This window comes from Vipera ursinii, assembly GCF_947247035.1.
Source record: "Vipera ursinii genome assembly, chromosome: 4".
Classification (NCBI taxonomy): Eukaryota; Metazoa; Chordata; class Lepidosauria; order Squamata; family Viperidae; genus Vipera; species Vipera ursinii.
Window position 1 is genome coordinate 66390819 of NC_139514.1, and position 18781 is coordinate 66409599.

Genomic DNA, 18781 nt, shown 5'->3' on the forward strand with positions numbered 1-18781 from the left:
ATTTTGCCCTGCCAGGGAACCCTAAATGGTCTAAGTCGCCCTGGAGAGGCAGTGAAGGAAAGAAGGGTGCCCCAGTGATTCTGGAATGATGGTGGTCATTCTGTTTGATTCGGGGAAAGCCTTCTAACTTGACAGGAGAAAGGCTGGCCACACTTCATTGATCAACCCAAGATACTTGCAGCCGAAGTCCAAAGGCACTAATCAGCACAACAGTGAACAGCGTGCTTGAAATTGGGTGAGAAATTTGATCTTCTCCCTCCTATTTTATACTTAATTTCCTGGAAAAGATCCCCAAGAAGCAAAACACCTCCCAAAGTGAGAAGGGAGGGGATTATACCCCCCCTTCCATAGATGGAAGCGGCAAATTAAACGGGGGGAGGGGGAATACAAAACACCACAGTTTGCATTAATTTGAAAACTAAGAAAATTGTTAAAACATTATACCTGAAAAAGTATTGGTGGAATTATATATACATGCATATACATATACATATAGCTAATGAGAGCTAAGGAGCTTGAAATAGCTATACTAGTCTCCCTTTAACTCTTTGTCAGTCACAAAATTTTGAATTTACAGTGTTCACAGTAGTGACGTCTGCCTGCAAAAGATGCTGGAGCAAAATGCAGAACAGACTGCTTTATATTTGGTAGACCGGGTGCTCCACCCAATACATAGATACATATACATATACACATACATATGCACACACGCACACACACACACACATAAAGAACAACGAAAATAACTTTTTAAAAAGAATTTGGAAATGAAGAGTGACACCTAGTGGAGGATTAGAGGAAACTACAACTGTATTGACTCAGAATTTGGCAAGACGCCTAGAAACAGCGCAAAAAAGCTGGGAACAAAGCATCAAGTTATCTCTTACTGAGTGAAACTACATTTGTTTAGAAATTGCTGACCCTCTGGGATTACAAATATACTGAACTGAATAGCCTATAGAATAGCCTATAGCAGACACGTCAAACACAAGGCCCGGGGGCCAGATCCGGCCTGTGAAGTGGTTTCATGTGGCCCGTGAAGCCATCCTGGAAACAGTGAGGGAATGGCCCCCACTGCCTTGGCCCTGGCCCAGAGACCCTCCTTCTGCCAGAGACCCTCAGGTCTGTCCCACTCCTGCCCAGGCCCCCATAGGCACCCTTGATGCGAACAATGTAGAGCTGGCCATGCCCACCCAGTAGGCCATACGCACTCTAGCCACGCCCACCCAGTAGGCCACGCCCACCCTGGCCGTACCCACCCGGCCCCTTGAGGGCAACCGCAATGCTGATGCGGCCCTCAATGAAATTGAGTTTGACACCCCTGTCTTAGAGGCAGCAGTAGCCTACTCTCACCACGACCTGAATTGCCCAAAAGACCAAAGGATCTTTGCCTCTGCTTTTGTAGACCAGTTGGCCAGTGACATAAGGGAGCATTTTCATCGCATTGTGTCAAATTGGTCTGCCTTAGAGATTGCTGAGTTGCGCAGGATCGCAAACTTCGTCTAGAACCAAAGGCAGAAATTAAAGGAGGGAGAGAGAGAGAGAGAGAGAGAGAGAGAGAGAGAAAAGAGTAGAAAGGAAAGAGACCTGCAGGTGTTTCCAATCCTGCAGGAGAAATGGAGACCAGCCCACCGCATATTATTTAATGGATGGCCAAGGTGTCGGACATGCAATGAGGAAAGTTGTCCCCAGGCCAAGTGTCCTCACTGCCATAAATGCAGCAGCGAAGGGCATTTTCAGAAGAATTTCAGGCAAAATTTCCTGGCCAAGGATACCCTAATAACCTACCCAGAGCTCCATTCCCAAGAGAAGATTCCTTTCAGGACAGGGAAAGGAGAACATCTGAATGGTACCAGTGGGAGCCAAATGAGGGAGATAACCTCCAGAACCACTGACTAGAAGAGGAAAGGATAAAATTTCAAGCCACTTTTGCCGGTCTGGCCATTCCTTTAAGGAATGGCCCTGACGGAGAGCCCCTCACTACAATCACTATAGGGGGATGAAAATATGAGTGCCTGATAGATACCAGGGCCACCTCATCCCTAATTACTACCCCTCTCTATGAGTGTTCACTAATACCAGGGGCACAAGATTATATTGTTGGAGTGAGGGGGGAATTATTCCAAAAAATTCACCAACAAAATGAGAATGGAAATTGGTCCTTTCACCACAGATCATGCTTTCATCATTTGCCCACAGTCTTCATTGTCCCTTAGGGACAGAGACTTGCTGTGCAAAATGGGGGCCACGATAAAATGCAATAAAGCAGGACTAATCTTGGGACATTCCAGGGAAATGCACACATATTTTAGTAATAGGAAGAGAACACCTGCATGAGGATCTAAGAGACTTGCCAGCCTCCCTTTGGGGCTGGGATAGTATCAAGGTGGGGTTACTAAAAGGAGCCACCCCGGTTAGAATTCAGGACTGCCCTCACGTGTTCCCCAATATAAAATTCAGGTGGAAGCGATAGAACTCATTAGAAAACTAATAGAAGCATATTTAAAACAGAGTCCTTCGCAAATGCACCTCCCCTTGCAACACTCCCATCTTTCTAGTTAGAAAGCCAAAGGTGGACTGGGAAGGAAACCCAATCTTCAGATTTGTTCACAACCTGAGATTGACCAATAGTCATGTGATAGTCCACACCCCAATAGTTCCCAACCCAGCCACAATCATCACCAAAGTCCCAGCTTCGGCCACACACTACACAGTCATAGATCTCTGTTCCGCCTTTTTCAGCATATTGGTAGACTGGTCCTCCCTATACCTCTTTGCTTTTACCTGGGAGGATCAACAGTACACATGGACTTGCTTGCCACAAGTATTAATTCAATATGTGGACGACCTTTTACTGGTGTCAGACACTGAACAAATTTGCAGAGCTGACACACATCATCTGCTCCTTTCCCTTGCAAGGTGTTCTGTCCCAGCCTACGTAGTCCTTGTTATGCTCACGAGGAGAAACTCCTCTTCCAAGAAACAGGCAGGAACTTGAATAAAAAAACCAGCCCCTTTTATTCTCACAGACCTGAGTCAGTGTCCAAGGCAAACAAACACAGTCCACAGAAACTCGATCCTCAACACGAAAGTTCCCTTCGACAACCAGCACCTCCCACACCTTCCCTTTTATAATTCAGCCAAGGCGTGGCTTCCTAATGCCTTCTCCTTGGCCTTTGGAGCCACCCCATTGCATTCCTCTGTCCTACTCGCTTCTTTTTCCTGCGCATTTGTGCATCCGTGTTCTTCATCACTATCCAACTCAGATTCCCAGCACAGCTGTGCCTGAGCGCGAGTAGAAGGACCAGGCTCCTCATCCGACTATAAGTCTTAGAGCTCCTCAGAGCATTCCTCTGACTCTAATGTCACTCTAGGCCCTTCCTTCTCATCTGATTCCTCAGACTCAGCTGCCGGATCCACTGGCTGGCAAGGAATCACAACACAAGGAGAGGACATAAGGCACCCCCTTCTAAACTACAATCCTTGTGTAGCGTTACCCCCTCAGAGGCCGCCAAACCCCAGGCCCTCCCAGGCCCGCTCCCCTCCGTCGAGCTCTGCAGCTGCGGTCTCAAGGTGTTAGTAAAGTGTCTCTTCTAGCAGAAGCTCATGCGAAGTGAGGAGGTGGCAGACTCTTGTCATCAAAAGTGGGCTTTCAGGAACAAAGATGACCTGCCCATAGCCCTGATAGTCAATACGTGGTGGTGTTTAACAGCCCCAGGCAGTCATAACAACAATAGTCAATGATTTCCCAGCAACCATTTGGAAACAAGTAGGGTGGGGGAAAATCCCAGTTCCAGGCAGCGATAGGAACATGAACAAAGGTAGTCAGTGTGCTGCACTAACAGCTCGTCCCTCAGGGCAACTTCCCACAATGTCTAAAACTTGCACAAACAGCAATAATCAAAGTTTGGATGGCCTCTAGTCTCCAAAGCAGCAACAACCAGCCTCTCCTTCCTTTCTGTTGTTGCTTGTAGTCTCAGGTCTTGTTGGTGTCAAACCCCTCCCCCCTGTCCTTTATTATTAAAATCTGAATTTAGCAACCCCAGCAACTTTCTCCTCACTCTCTCCCTTGTCTCCGCTTCGGATATCCTCCCTGCGAAAGAAAGCAGTAAAATCCCACCTTCTCACTCTCACTCTCTCTTTCCCCCTCCTTCACAGAAAGGGATCAGTTTAAAACCTCCAACCCCTCTTTGACTTCACCTGGCCTCTCTCCAACAAACAGCAACAACCTCCCCCACCCCCTTTCTTTTCTCCTTTTTCTTTCCTTCCACCCGATCCATACCCGCCACCCCCCAAACCAGCAGCAGCTGTCCAAGCTTCCCTCTCCCCAGCCAGGCTCCTGCAAAACCTTTCAGCCAGCCCCACTACACTTGCAACAAGAAGTCACATACCTGGATTATGTCTTTGCTCCTGGGATATGAAAACTAGCCCCAAGGAGGGTAGAAACTATCCTTAATATGAAGCCTCCCTGTACAAAAAGGCAAGTGCGAGCTTTACTAGGCGTCCTAGGGTTCTGCCGCCCATGGATTCCCTCTTTTGGAGAATTAGCCAAGCCTCTCTATTCAACTTACTACTAAAGACATGCCCGACTCTGTTACCTGGACCAAACCATTAGACCTTACCTTCTCAAAAATAAAACAGATGCTGCTGTCAGCACCGACCCTGGCTCTCCCTAATTACCAGAAACCATTTATGCTGTTTATTCATGAAAACCAGGGAGTGGGCTCAGGAGTCTTAGCTCAACAGTTTGGCTCCTCACTACGTCCAGTGGCATATTATTCAGTACAGCTAGACCCAGTCAAAAGGAGAACAGTTCCCTGCTTAAGAGCAGTAGTTGCCACTGTGGAAATTGTAAAAAAATCAAGAGATCTGATACTAGGTCGGCTGGTTATTCTGAAAGTGCTCCACAATATGCCATTCTCTTAAAGTCGCAGACACAGGCTTTCACGCAATGAAGTTTAGCACAATATGAAGCTGAGCTCTTCACCTCAGAACACATTTCCTTTGAGAGGTGTATGACTTTAAATCCGACTACACACAAAGGAAAATTTGCATGACTGCTTGCACTTTATACAAGACACAGAGCTGCCCCAACCTGACCTTTCTGATGTCCCTCTGTTGAACCCGGACTTCAAACTATTTACAGATGGATCCTCTTACATACACGAAGGGAGGAGGGTGATGGGAGCAGCTGTTGTGTCCCTCTATGAGATTGTATGGGCAATGCTGCTCCCTCCTTCCTATAGCACTCAAGCGGCTGAACTCACGGCTTCAATTCAAGCTTGCGAGAGAGAGCGAGGGGCTGGTCTACCAGTGTATATACTGACTCTAGATATGCATTTGGGATTTGCCAAGCTACTGGAGCCCTGTGGAAACAACGGGGATTCCTGACTTCATCAGGGTAACCCATAGCACATGCAGAGTTGGTCTCTAAATTACTAGCAGTTATTTAATTACCATCAAAAATAGCAATCACCCATTGCAGGGCGCACCAGAAGGATAATTCAGAGGTGACAAAAGGTGACCAATTTGCAGACCAAGCTGCAAAGTGGGCTGCAATCCAACCACTCCCAGCAAGCCTAATGGCCCCTGCCTTGAGGGTGAACATCGAAGTCCCATACAAAGAGCTGCTGGAGGAAGAGGAGGTGGTGTGTTGGAAGGAGAAATTTGAAGCAGAATACAGGGAAGGCTTTTGGAGGGGTTCTGATGGAAGACCCATAGCGCCTTTACGACTGCTGCAATGTATTTGCCAAAGGTTACATGCCAAAGGCCACTGCGGAATGCAAGCAATGGTAGATGCAATAAGGGGAGTATGGTACACGCCAGGGGCATATAAAGAAGCCACACGAGTGGCAGGAAACTGTAAAACTTGTCAGGCCAACAATGCCACCTCTAGGAAGGCCACCCACATTGGGGGAAGGCCATGGACACAGCACCCATTTGAGAAAATACAAATGGATTATATACAGCTGCCCAAAGCAAACGGCTATCAGTATGTTCTTGTATGTAGGGATCAACTCACATACTGGATTGAGGCTTTCGCTTGCCACCATGCTACAGCATTGGAAACAGCCAGACATTTACTAAAAGACATAGTACCATGCCCAGCACTGTAGGTATGGATAGAGGGAGACATTTTGTAGCACAGATCCTTACCCATATATATCAAGCCCTTGGCATCACACAGAACCTACACACCCCTTTTTCTCCAACTAGCTCTGGGGGTACAGAAAGCTAATTGTGAGATAAAGACTCTCCTGGGTAAACTCTGCTAGGGGACAAGCTTAATGTGGCCCAAGCCCTACCCATCATCTTGTTTTACATCAGGACCAGGCCTCGATGGGACATGGGTATTTCACCATTCAAACTGCTTTTTGGCCGTCCCCCAGACAACTTAAAGGGATTAGATCCACATTCTCTAAACCTGGAAAGGGGAGATATGGTTCTCTCTGCTTACTTTACAGCCCTACATCAAAGGCTACGTACCCTGTGGAAACAGAGCGCCCTGACACACAGACTCTGCCCTTGGAGGAGGCCTTACACACATTCGAGCCAGGAGACTGGGTGTTCCAGAACCACACCCCTGCAGCCCAGGTGGAAAGGACCCTTCCAAGTCCTGCCGACTACACAAACTGCCATCAAGGTTGCTGAAAAGGATGCCTGGATCCATTGGACTTATGTCAAACCAGCCGTATTTGACCACAGCAAAGACCCAGCAACAGAGCAGAAGGTGCCACACATACGACTTCAAAAGGACCCAGACACCAACAAGTGGGCACTAAAAATACTTTTCGAAGTAACAAGATGGGAGGGAAGACTGTGGGGAAATTGGGAATGGGAATTGTTAAAATTTGTTTTATATTTGCATGCATAACCAATGTATCAGGACTCTTGGAAATGAACTTCTTGCCAGAAAAGGGAAATATTTGGGAGTATGTAGCACGAGAAGTGTTAAACACCACCAATTTCTGCCTGGCAGGGGGGAGGTCTGTAAAAGGTATTCTCACTACCTGCCTAATAGGTGTGGCTTCAGGACCCCAACCTATAATTAACCACACCATACTACAGAATTTTCACATCAGGGCTTCCTATACCACTATCTTTGACTGGGGTAACAATTCAAATTACAAAGACCAAAGCATGTACACCTTGCAGTTTGCCAAAGTGACCCAAGCTGTTAACTTTTTCAAGTAATAGGCTGCAAAAAGCCCAGAGTCTCCAACTGCCGAGATCTTACTAATAAGGAACTCATTTGCAACCATACAGAAACCATCCCATTCTCATATAGCTATGTAAAACTCCCCTTAGGTTGGTTCTTCCTGTGTGGGTTGAAAACAGTCTCTTACCTCCCGGCAAACTCAACAGGAGGGCAATGCACCTTAGGGCAACTAACCATGGTGATGCCCTCACTTTAAAGGCAACAAAAGAGAGACCTATAGGACCTGACCTCTGATTGTGACCCAAAAACCTGGTTACTAACAAAGGCAGAATATGTATCTCTAGCTGTGTCCCTGGTAGGGGTATCAGGCTTGGCATTGCACAATGCCAGGGCCCTGAACAGCCTAGCCTGCGAACTAGTAAAAACTTCCCAGGCGCTGGAGGCCTTGAATCAGGAACTGAAGCAGGTGAGAGAAACTACGTTTGAAAATCGAGCAGCCATTTATTATTTGTTGTTAAGACAAAATCATGGGTGTGAAGAGTTCAAAGGATTGTGTTGTTTCAACTTAAGAGATAGTTCACAGCTGATAGAGTGACATCCATCACCTGAAGGAACTAACACATAAAATTGGATACAAAAAAAATCTTTTGATTTTTTATCCAGACTTTTTGGCTACCAAACTTGCATTGGCTAAAAATTCTTATTTTGGGGACAATCACAGCTACAGTTGCAGGCATTCTCTTATGTTGTCTTTGTCGACTCATATCGCCCTGTCATAACTACCACAAAACATGTTTTTCAATAATTCCAAAGCAGGACACAAAAGGAAAACAAATTTCCTTGATGATGAGTCAGATTGATTATGATTACCAGATTTATTTTTATAAAAACGAAAGTTATGCAGATGGGGTAGGAATCACAGGCAATTCCTTCCCCTTGTACAAAATGGGGGAATTGATGGATTATTGATTCAATCAAGAACATATTGGAAGTCAGCATCTACCTACCCCTGAAAAAGAAACATCTTTGGGAAATATTAAACAGGCAGGAACCATAGCTCCAGAAAAGAGGCAGAAAGCCTAGCCCCAGAAACCAACTATTACAAATACGGAAGGCTGCTCCAAAAGAAAAATCCATTTCCCTTCTCTTAGAAAAGTCAAGCTGAAAAATAAAAGTACTGGAAAAGAGTTCTCTCTCTCCCTCTCTCTCTCTCTCTCTCTCTCTCTCTCTCTCTCTCTCTCTCTCTCTCTCTCTCCCTCTCCCTCTCCCTCTCTCCCTCCCTCTCTCCCTCTCTCCCTCTCTCTCTCCCCCCCCTTCCTCCCCTGCCCAGCTCATTTAATAGTCCCAGGCAAGAAAAATGTAGCAAAAGAAACAATGTAGCAAAAAATGCTAGCCTTGAATAACAAAAAAAAGCTGATAGGATTGCCCTACACACACATAGAAACCAATAACAGGATTACCCCAGACACACACCAGAACCTATGACAAGATTAACCTAAACACACAAAGACTTCATCAACAAGTTACTGTATTTCCTTTCCTGGGTGATAGGATTAATCAATCTTCCTGACAGGAAAAACCAGGCTAGGAAATTAAGAAGAACACACGAATCTCATCAAGACTTAAAATAGAAAGAGTATAAATTGTACCATGTCTTTAGGTGATTTTTACTAGCTAGTCCGGAACCCATTGCTGAGTCACTTCTCTGTCTGGCTTCTGTAATAAAATCCACTTTTTGGCAGCTTGATTTGCTCAGTGTGTTTTTTCGTTCGTACTGAAGGCTTATTCCTAGCTGGAGAAATGAACCAGAGAGATTTTCTTCTCACAGTATAGAGCATTAATCCCAAACAATTCAAGCAAGCTTATGCACTAGGAGAGGATCCCAATAAAGAATTGCTTTACAACTGATAAAGAAACAAAATAACCACAAAAGGAGACATGGGAACCCTGGATGGTATGAAAACATTACAGCAAGATAACGGAGTAATTTTGATATGTAGATTGAGCCAAGGTCCTGACTGTTTTCAATAGCTGATCTTACATTTGAGCATGAAGAAATAAAGAATCAGAGCAGTATACATCCTTGGATACTTTCATGATTTATTAAATTGCTAAAGAAAGGTCATTGGAGCTAAGAATAAAGATTATTTTAGAGATATATTGAAGGAAGTTGAAATGGAAACTCTAAACTTTGGAAGCAAGTTTCCAAAACACATTGACCACAATGCTTTTCAATTGTAATAACATTTGTTATTTATGTATAGTATACTGGAAATTTTCAAGATTTTTCAAGCTTATTTATCTTCCTCATACTCACATAATGAAAACACTGCTTAGCAAAATGCTGTGCTAACAGATTTTCAGCTTGAAAGTTACTGGTTTTGAAATCTTGTTGGATTTTTTAAGAAAAAGACAATCCAATGCATTGATGTTTCCCCCCCCCCCAAAATAAAGCTTGTTTGCATGCTTCATTTATTTTCAATAAATGTCTTCCCCTGAATTCCAAAACACCAGTTTGGTTTGATAATCAAATCCAGTCACCAGCATTTATTATCATAGCTGTTTTACTGCACATATCCAAATGAAAAGCAATACAAACTTCGGGGGGGGGAACAATTTTCTCTGTTCTGATTAAAACAATACCAACATGTGGTTTTATTCAGAAAGAGCTGAAAAAAATCCTGCCTAAAGCCCCAGAGAAAGGCTGCGAGAAAAAGTACAGTGGGACAAAAAAGTATTTAGTCAGCCACCAATTGTGCAATTTCTCCCACTTAAAAAGATGAGAGAGGCCTGTAATTTTCATCATAGGTATACCTCAACTATGAGAGACAAAATGGGGGGAAAGAATCCAGGAAATCACATTGTAGGATTTCTAACGAATTTATTTGCAAATTATGGCGGAAAATAAATATTTGGTCAATAACAAAAGTTCATCTCAATACTTTGTTATATACCCTTTGTTGGCAATGACAGAGGTCAAACGTTTTCTGTAAGTCTTCACAAGGTTTGCACACACTGTTGCTGGTATTTTGGCCCATTCCTCCATGCAGATCTCCTCTAGGGCAGTGATGTTTTGGGGCTGTCGCTGAGCAACACGGACTTTCAACTCCCTCCAAAGGTTTTCTATGGGGTTGAGATCTGGAGACTGGCTAAGCCACTCCAGGACCTTGAAATGCTTCTTACGAAGCCATTCCTTCGTTGCCCGGGCGGTGTGTTTGGGATCATTGTCATGCTGAAAGACCCAGCCACGTTTCATCTTCAGTGCCCTTGCTGATGGAAGGAGGTTTTCACTCAAAATCTCACGATACATGGCCCCATCTTTCCTTAGTTTACATGGATCAGTCGTCCTGGTCCCTTTGCAGAAAAACAGCCCCAAAGCATGATGTTTCCACCCCCATGCTTCACAGTAGGTATGGTGTTCTTTGGATGCAACACAGCATTCTTTCTCCTCCAAACACGACGAGTTGAGTTTTTACCAGAAAGTTCTACTTTGGTTTCATCTGACCATATGACATTCTCCCAGTCCTGTTCTGGATCATCCAAATGCTCTCTAGCAAACTTCAGATGGGCCCGGACATGTATTGGCTTAAGCAGGGGGACACGTCTGGCACTGCAGGATTTGAGTCCCTGGCAGCATAGTGTGTTACTGATGGTAGCCTTTGTTACTTTGGTCCCAGCTCTCTACATTCACTAGGTCTCCCCATGTGGTTCTGGGATTTTTGCTCACCATTCTTGTGATCATTTTGACCCCACGGGGTGAGATCTTGCGTGGAGTCCCAGAATGAGGGAGATTATCAGTGGTCTTGTATGTCTTCCATTTTCTAATAATTGCTCCCACAGTTGATTTCTTCACATCAAGCTGCTTGCCTATTGCAAATTCAGTCTTCCCAGCATGGTGCAGGTCTACAATTTTGTTTCTGGTGTCCTTCGACAGCTCTTTGGTCTTGGCCATAGTGGAGTTTGGAGTGTGACTGTTTGAGGTTATGGACTGGTGTCTTTTATACTGATAACAAGTTCAACCAGGTGCCATTCATACAGGTAACAAGTAGAGGACAGAGGAGCCTCTTGAAGAAGAAGTTACAGGTCTGTGAGAGCCAGAAATCTTGCTTGTTTGTAGGTGACCAAATACTTATTTTACCGAGGAATGTACAAATTAATTCATTAGAAATCCTACAATGTGATTTCCTGGATTCTTTCCCCCCATTTTGTCTCTCATAGTTGAGGTATACCTATGATGAAAATTACAGGCCTCTCTCATCTTTTTAAGTGGGAGAACTTGCACAATTAGTGGCTGACTAAATACTTTTTTGTCCCACTGTATCTTATACAGGACTAGATGGCAATGATCCAACTCTGCATAAGGCCTTTTTCTGTTAAGTAGTCGGCAACTTAGGACCACAACTGAGCACAAATTTCTGTTTCCTAAGCAAGAGAGTTGTTAAGTGAGATTTGCCAAATTTTACCACCTTTCTTTGTACACTTGTTAAGTGAATCATTGCAGTTGTTAATTTGTTGTAAAGTGAACCTGGCTTCCTCATTGACTTTGCTTGCCAGAAGTTTGCAAAAGGTGGTCACATGAGTCTGGAACACTGCAACCATTATAAATATGAGCCAATTCCCAAGTGTCCAAATTTTGATCACATGGCCATGGGGATGCCGCAAGTGTACAAAATGGTCATAAAGTCACTTTTTTCAGAGCAGTTGCAACTTCCAAAAGTTACTAAAGGAATGGTTGTAAGTTGAGGACTATCTGTACTCCATAAAGATGGGAAATTGTAATATATTTGGCTTTGCTAAAATACAAACTTTAAAAATATTTTAAATAAGAGATTGAAGTTATTAATGCCTGTCTTTAGAATCTTTTTTCAAAGGTGAGAGGCTAATATTTAAACTAGAAACATTAAGCCTTGAATCAGCTCCTCACTCTCAGCCCAACCCACTCATAGGGTTGTTTTTGTGGAGGAAATAGGAGGCAGAAGGTATGTTCGTCACCTATACGAATAAAAAAGGTGGGGAAAAATCTAATAATAATACCATTAAAAACCTGCTAAAAGTCAGAATTCAGTTTCCTGAGACACTTTGAATTTGCAAATGCAAAAGATGGAGATGAATGATAGCTGAGTAAGGTTTCTAGAGAAGGCATTGTGACAAGAACAGAATGGGTATCTTAGATCAGGGGTCTCCAACCTCTGGACCACGGCCCACTACTGGGCTGTAGCTTATTCGCAACCAGTCAGTGGGAGTGTCGGGCGCCCGTGCTCACCCCACTTATGCAAGCGACAGGTGCACACACCCACTCACACAAATGAAACTGTGTGTGTGTGCACATGCCTGCCCCTTGCACAAAACCATCCCCCTCCCCCTGCGCCGGGTTGCCAACCCAGAAAGTTTGGCAACACTGTCTTAGCTAACTTCTTGTTCTTGTCTGTAATCAGCAAAACTAAATTAATATTGTTTCATTTTCATGTTTTATATATTTCAAAACCTGGATGCAAAAATTGTTAATGCAGGGTTTATATGAGAATTAATAGAAATTTCATATTTGAACTTTTAGCCCCGTGGTAACCTTCAGAATAACTGTTTTCTGTTCCAAGACATGTACAGTATAAAAACATAGATTTACATCCAGAGGAGCAGCATCTTCTAGATAGATTCCAGGAGAACATACATGTGTTAAACATGAAAGGTAGTTTTAGTAACCAAGACTGTTCAACTTTCTTGCAAATAGCTAAACTGAATCATGAACAGAACGGTATTAGCTGTTGTTGACCTTGTATTTAAAATATTTAGTTACTCATAGAAAATAAACTGAATGTAAAGAATAATATACTGTTTGCCTCATTTTATTTTAAAACTAACCTTCCCAAAGGTTGCCTCCCAATGGCAACTGAATGCAGTTCTAATAGTATGTTTGGTAAGCCCACTGATGGGGAAAAATGAGAAATATAGGTCAACTAGCAACTCTTTTAATCATTCTGACCAATTGTATAGTGCCCTTTATGCCATTCACTATTTAGTTGCCCTTAAATGCTGCTAAAACTTCATGCCTGATGGAATTTAACAGTCTTTATGACATTAAGCCAATGTATGATACTGAGCTAAAACAAATCTTAAAAGAACCAGTATGTGAAATATATTAAACTGCTTATAGTATCTGATTTTAGTGAAATACTTTATTAGTACTGATTAATAAATCTTACAATATGTAAATTGAAGTAAAGTTATAATAAAATTGTCAAGACAAAATAATAAATTACTTTGCTATAGCTGATTTTTCTTTTTCTTTTTTTCTTTTTGCTATTAGCTGTGGATGGATTTCTGAAGACTGATGAAAGACAAAGATTAGCCAGAGAAAGAAGAGAAGAAAGAGAAAAATATTTTGGTAAGTTGTGTTTTCTTATTCAATAAACAAGAATAATCTACATACAGCCTTAAGTCTTTTGACTACTGACTATACTTAAGAAATAAGTATAGTTAATGTATAGATGGAGAAATAGAGGACTCATCTTGGATTCATTAGGATGCATGTTCCTGCTGTTCTCATCTGGGATCAGTGACATTTATTACTCTTCTAGCCAGTATCCCCAGTCTTCAGCCTAGCTACTGCACGTTTTGACTTTTCAATCTACCGATGCTTCAGTATTATTAAAGCAACAAGAGCCCCCTGAATATGATCACAAACATTTGGGAATCAAGCAAGCAACATTCATTTAGAAGAATAAGGGATGTCCTGATCTAGTTTCACTCTATCAACTGTTATGAGCTCAGAGTAAACTTCTCTCTACTTAGTAATGTATGCATATGAAAGATTTACTCATGCTCTTATATTATATCCAGATTTCTTGGCTTGTATCTAATTTCCTAGGAAAAAATATTATTTTTTCTGCATAAACGACTATTCATCTGGCACAAGCTTATATTAGATTGAATTTGCACTTGTTTTTAAGAAAATAAAATGCCAGTGAGCTAAGTGCAGTTTTATTTTGTATGTTATTTCTTTATTTGACAACTAATTCTAGTTATTATTTAACTGTAAAAGAGCTGTAATGAAATATTGCAATCCATAGGGTTCCTGTTCAAGAAAGTTAAACCCTTTTTTTTATTCAACACATATTTGGTACTACTACTGAGTACATGACCTTCTTTGACCTGTTCTGGTGATTTTCTGTACTAGACATTGTGGCTCAGTAACATTTAACATAGTTTCCCTTAGAACATTTGTTTTCTATACAGTATATACGTATGGAAACCCGGGGTCCATCAAAGCTTCTGATAACTCCACCTAGGTCTTCATTGGTATTGGTCTGACTGCCTAAGGACTGGTTATTTATAGTTTAGATAACAGTTTGGAATATGTGGGGTCAAGTTTTATTTGAGATTTTTAATTAATTTATTTTATTATAAGCTGTCAGAGAGCAGCAAATCTTAGAAAAAGAAAGAAGAGCAAAGCTTCAGTATGAGAAACAAATAGAAGAAAGATGGAAGAAGTTGGAGGAGCAGAGGCTGAGGGAGGAGCAAAAGAGGGCAGCTGTGGAAGAAAAGAGAAGACAGAAGCTTAGAGAAGAAGAGGTGGGCAGTTGAATGCATTATTATTATTACCATATTTGCTGGGATGTTGATTTGGAGAAAATATTTGAACATGATTTTTTAAAATATATTTTTAAATTCATGATCCCCGAGTGCTTAGAATATTTGTTTTTTGTTTGATTAAATATATTTGTATGCTCAGCATACAATTCAGGATAACATCCTTGTCAGTAAACTAATGAACAAATGATAAAAGGCAGAATATAAAAGCATAGGGACCTGAAGAACTGGAAAAAATGCAGTCAACAGGAGTGCATCTCTCAAGACAGTAGTATTAGTGTTTTAATTTGTTTGGAGTAAACACTCTATGTGTTTTTAATACTTCAAAAATGCATTCCTACTAAGTAGCAGATTTTATAGAAGAGAATTTGACACCCTTTAGAGACAGTAGGGATGAGCCTGATGCTTGGCTGTGGTTATATTGAATGTAGGATGTCATGAGGGTTTTCAATTGCTATTTTATTGATTTAATGTCATATCTATCTATCTATCTATCTATCTATCTATCTATCTATTTGAATATATATATATATATATATATATATATATATATATATATATATATATATATATATATATATATATCACCATATACCATATATAGATAGATAGATAGATAGATAGATAGATAGATAGATATATTTGAATATATATAAGGGTTTTTTCCCTCATTATTTTTAATAACATATATTTACCTGTTCTTATGTAATACCATTCCATACTCATATTTCATATGTGTGTGTATGTATATATATATATATATGTATGTATGTATGTATGTATACACACACACATATGTATATATATGAAATATGAGTATGGAATGGTATTACATAAGAAGAGGTAAATATATGTTATGAAAAATGATGAGGGGAAAAAAACCCTTATACCTGACTGAATATGTTATGGTTAGCAATCTTTAAGGAAATAAGAATGATGCTATAGCCATACTGGATAGAGTGGTCATAATAATAATTAGCCAAATTTGGCCACAGATATGTGTAATTAGAAACAAACCTAGGGATTTAGTTTTGCCTTATTGGGCTTCTAAATCTGCCACAAGTGCCAGGCAGGATTTTTTGACATAAAAATACGAAACATAGCAGGCAAAATTAAGTATCTTGCATAGTTATCAAGAACTGTGTCTCCCTGTGAACTGTCAGGTTGAGATAGGTTAATTATGGCTGTTATTAGGACAGCAACTTGATGGAGATATTCAAAGCCCTGTCATTGACAAGGTTCATCTCTTATTGATGAGACTCATCTCCTTATTCACATCATGGATTTACAATTAAAATGGTCAGGCTCAAAAGCAAGAATGATTCATGGCAGTTGTCATGGTTCCGATAGATGAAACCCATCAAAAGAACTTCAAGGCAAGATTTCTTCTTCAAAGAACATTTTATTCCGGAAACAAAGTTTCGTCACTACGTAGTTGAACCCCAAAACTAGATTCCTTCCCCTGGATACAAAGTAACAAAGTGCAATTCCCACCCCCAATAAGCCATCATAAATCACATTCTCCAATTAGCCCAAAATGCAGGTTTTCTCTCCAGCTCCTCAGCCTGCCAAAACGTTATCAGTTCATCCTTGGGTTCCCACAAAGCAGCGTTATTATTATGGCTAGCTGAGCTCAAGCACTCATCCCAACCCCACTTCTGCACTTGATCTCTAAATAGAAGAAAAAGCACGTTAAAAGCAAAGCGAAAATGGCTGCGATTTTCATCATTTGTCAGAGCGGGAACATCCAATGTTTACAGCATTGACAGCAGTTTTTCCAATCTGAGTTTTTTATTGCTTCATACCTGTAAACTAAAGTTTGCCAGACTGAGGAAGCTACTGTATGCATTTACAATATCAGTTGCTTGTGGGGATGAATATTTCCCAGATCATGGCTAAGGAATCTTTTAGCCACCTTTACTTGGGAAAATTAGTTATCTTAGATGCCAAATACTTGTCAACTTAGATGTCAACTACTAAATTACAGTGTATCCACCAACATAATAACTTATAGAAGGAATTACTTATTGCCTGCACCAGAAAGCATTGCAAGATTGCAGTATGATTTTGACTTATGAAGCTCTGATGGCTATGCCTTTGTTGTTCGATTATTTTCTTTACTTAACCTGTGCACCATCTAGATAGTCTCCGCTTGTTATTATTTCTATTTTATAAAATGACCAATATATATAACATATTGTACCGTTTTTATGTGAAACATTTCTGATAATGGGTTCATAATTTGTGGAACAAAATAAAAATACAGTTTTATCACTGATTCTTGGTAACAGGTAGGTATAATGATTAAGAAATAGGATTAGAGGAGAGTTAGGTTCTAAGCCACTTAGCTCCTTGAATAATTTTGGGACAGTCAGTATCTTTTATTTATTTTATTTTTTTATTTTAATTCCATTTATATCCCGCCCTTCTCCGAAGACTCAGGGCGGCTTACAAGCTTAGCAGTAGCCTTCATTCTATGTATATGCCTGCTTATTAGGGCTTTCACACACACCCCAAGCGGCATTATTACAAAGTCAGCTAAATTACCCCCAACAATCTGGGTCCTCATTTTACCTACCTCGGAAGGATGGAAGGCTGAGTCAACCTTGAGCCTGGTGGGATGCGAACCTGCACTAATTGCAGGCAGCTGGTGTTACTTAAGGAGGCATTAGCCCACTGCTCCACCAAGGCTCTTTCAGCCCAATATATTACCTGGAATTATTGTGAAAAAAAGAGAAAAGAAGGGGTACACTGACCACAGCTTCTGAAAAATGTGTTGTATCTTAAGCATTGTTACAAAATACAAAAATAGGTCTGCTGTAAAATGGTTCTGTTTTGATGCTTTTACTTAAAAATGTATTACTAACTCAGTATCTCTCAGCCTCAGGATATGGTACAAGCAATAAAAATAACCCCCAACAGCTATGGATAAACATCATTGCAACATCATAAACAGAAAGTTTCATTGTCCTTATAAAATAAAAGACAAGATTGTACTAAATAAGATCAATCTGTTATTAATATTAGTTTTATTTTGTGCCAAGTGATAACCTGGCTATTTTCTGAAGATGTATGTGAAGATAATAAATGTGTGTTGTTAAATGTATTTTAACAACAACCAAGCATGCCACTTCATGAGTTTAAACATTTTTTTTTGCATGAATTCTTATGTCTAATAATCTGTGAAGACTCTAGTGTGTGTTCTGCTTGAATTATAGGTAATATATAGAATTAAGTATATCACATTTGTTATGAAAACTTCATCTATTTAATATTGTCATATACCAGTGATCCCTAACTTTCTTGGCACCATGGATCAGTTTCGTGGAAGACAGTTTTTCCATGGACTAGGGGGGGATGGTTTACATTTTGCTTACTTGCCTGCTGCTCACCTCCAGCTGTGCAGCCCAGTTCCTAACAGGCCACAGATCAATACCATGGGGGACCTCTGTCTTATACTATCCTTTCTCAACCTCAACTAATACTGATTTTCCCTCCTAACAATTGTGTTAAAATATTGTAAATAAGAGCTTTAAAGCTAAACAAGTTTATAAATGTAAGTCTCTGTGATCCAAATGTAGTAGTTGAACAAGGAGGAAAAGATTTGAATTAGGAAATAATTGTCACACATACTACACACATAATTACACAAATCTGCCTCTCTCTATCTCTATCTTGTCTGACTGTCTGTCTATCATGTACTGTCTATCCATTTCGGCATATCACATCCTGGAATGCAATCAAGATTGGGAAATAGATTTGAGAGAATAGGAAGATGACTATACATTATTCTTAGTGGGACAATATAAACAATATGAAGCAAACTGATGAAGAAAAATGGCTAGAGGTTTTTTTATCCCCAACCTATCCAGTTTAATAGGCATTTATTTTGTAGAAAGATGATAAGAGTAACCAGGAATAATAATTTTTTTAGTTACGTTTTGGATTTTTTTCTTAAATATTCAAACTGGTTAAAGAAAGAAGGAAATCTATGTGAGATTGGAAAGAATTGCAGGAACTGAGTTTGTCCACTAG

At 40.8% G+C, this 18781-nt stretch overlaps 1 protein-coding gene across 7 annotated transcripts in view; it reads left to right on the forward strand.

The window, feature by feature from the left end:
* Positions 1-18781, forward strand: part of MAP7D2 (MAP7 domain containing 2) — a 71302-nt gene that overhangs the window by 11763 nt on the left and 40758 nt on the right. For 3 of the 7 annotated variants that reach the window (XM_083362662.1, XM_083362664.1, XM_083362663.1), the window contains one exon: positions 13464-13541. Coding sequence is in view for 4 of the 7 variants with exons in the window: in XM_083362661.1 (XP_083218787.1) it covers positions 6657-6771; positions 13464-13541; positions 14565-14728 (357 nt within the window). In the remaining 3 variants the exon portion in view is untranslated. Of the gene's footprint in view, positions 1-6464; positions 6772-13463; positions 13542-14564; positions 14729-18781 lie in introns of those variants that run through there. The other 4 variants (XM_083362661.1, XM_083362660.1, XM_083362659.1 and 1 more) reach the window with 2 other exon arrangements.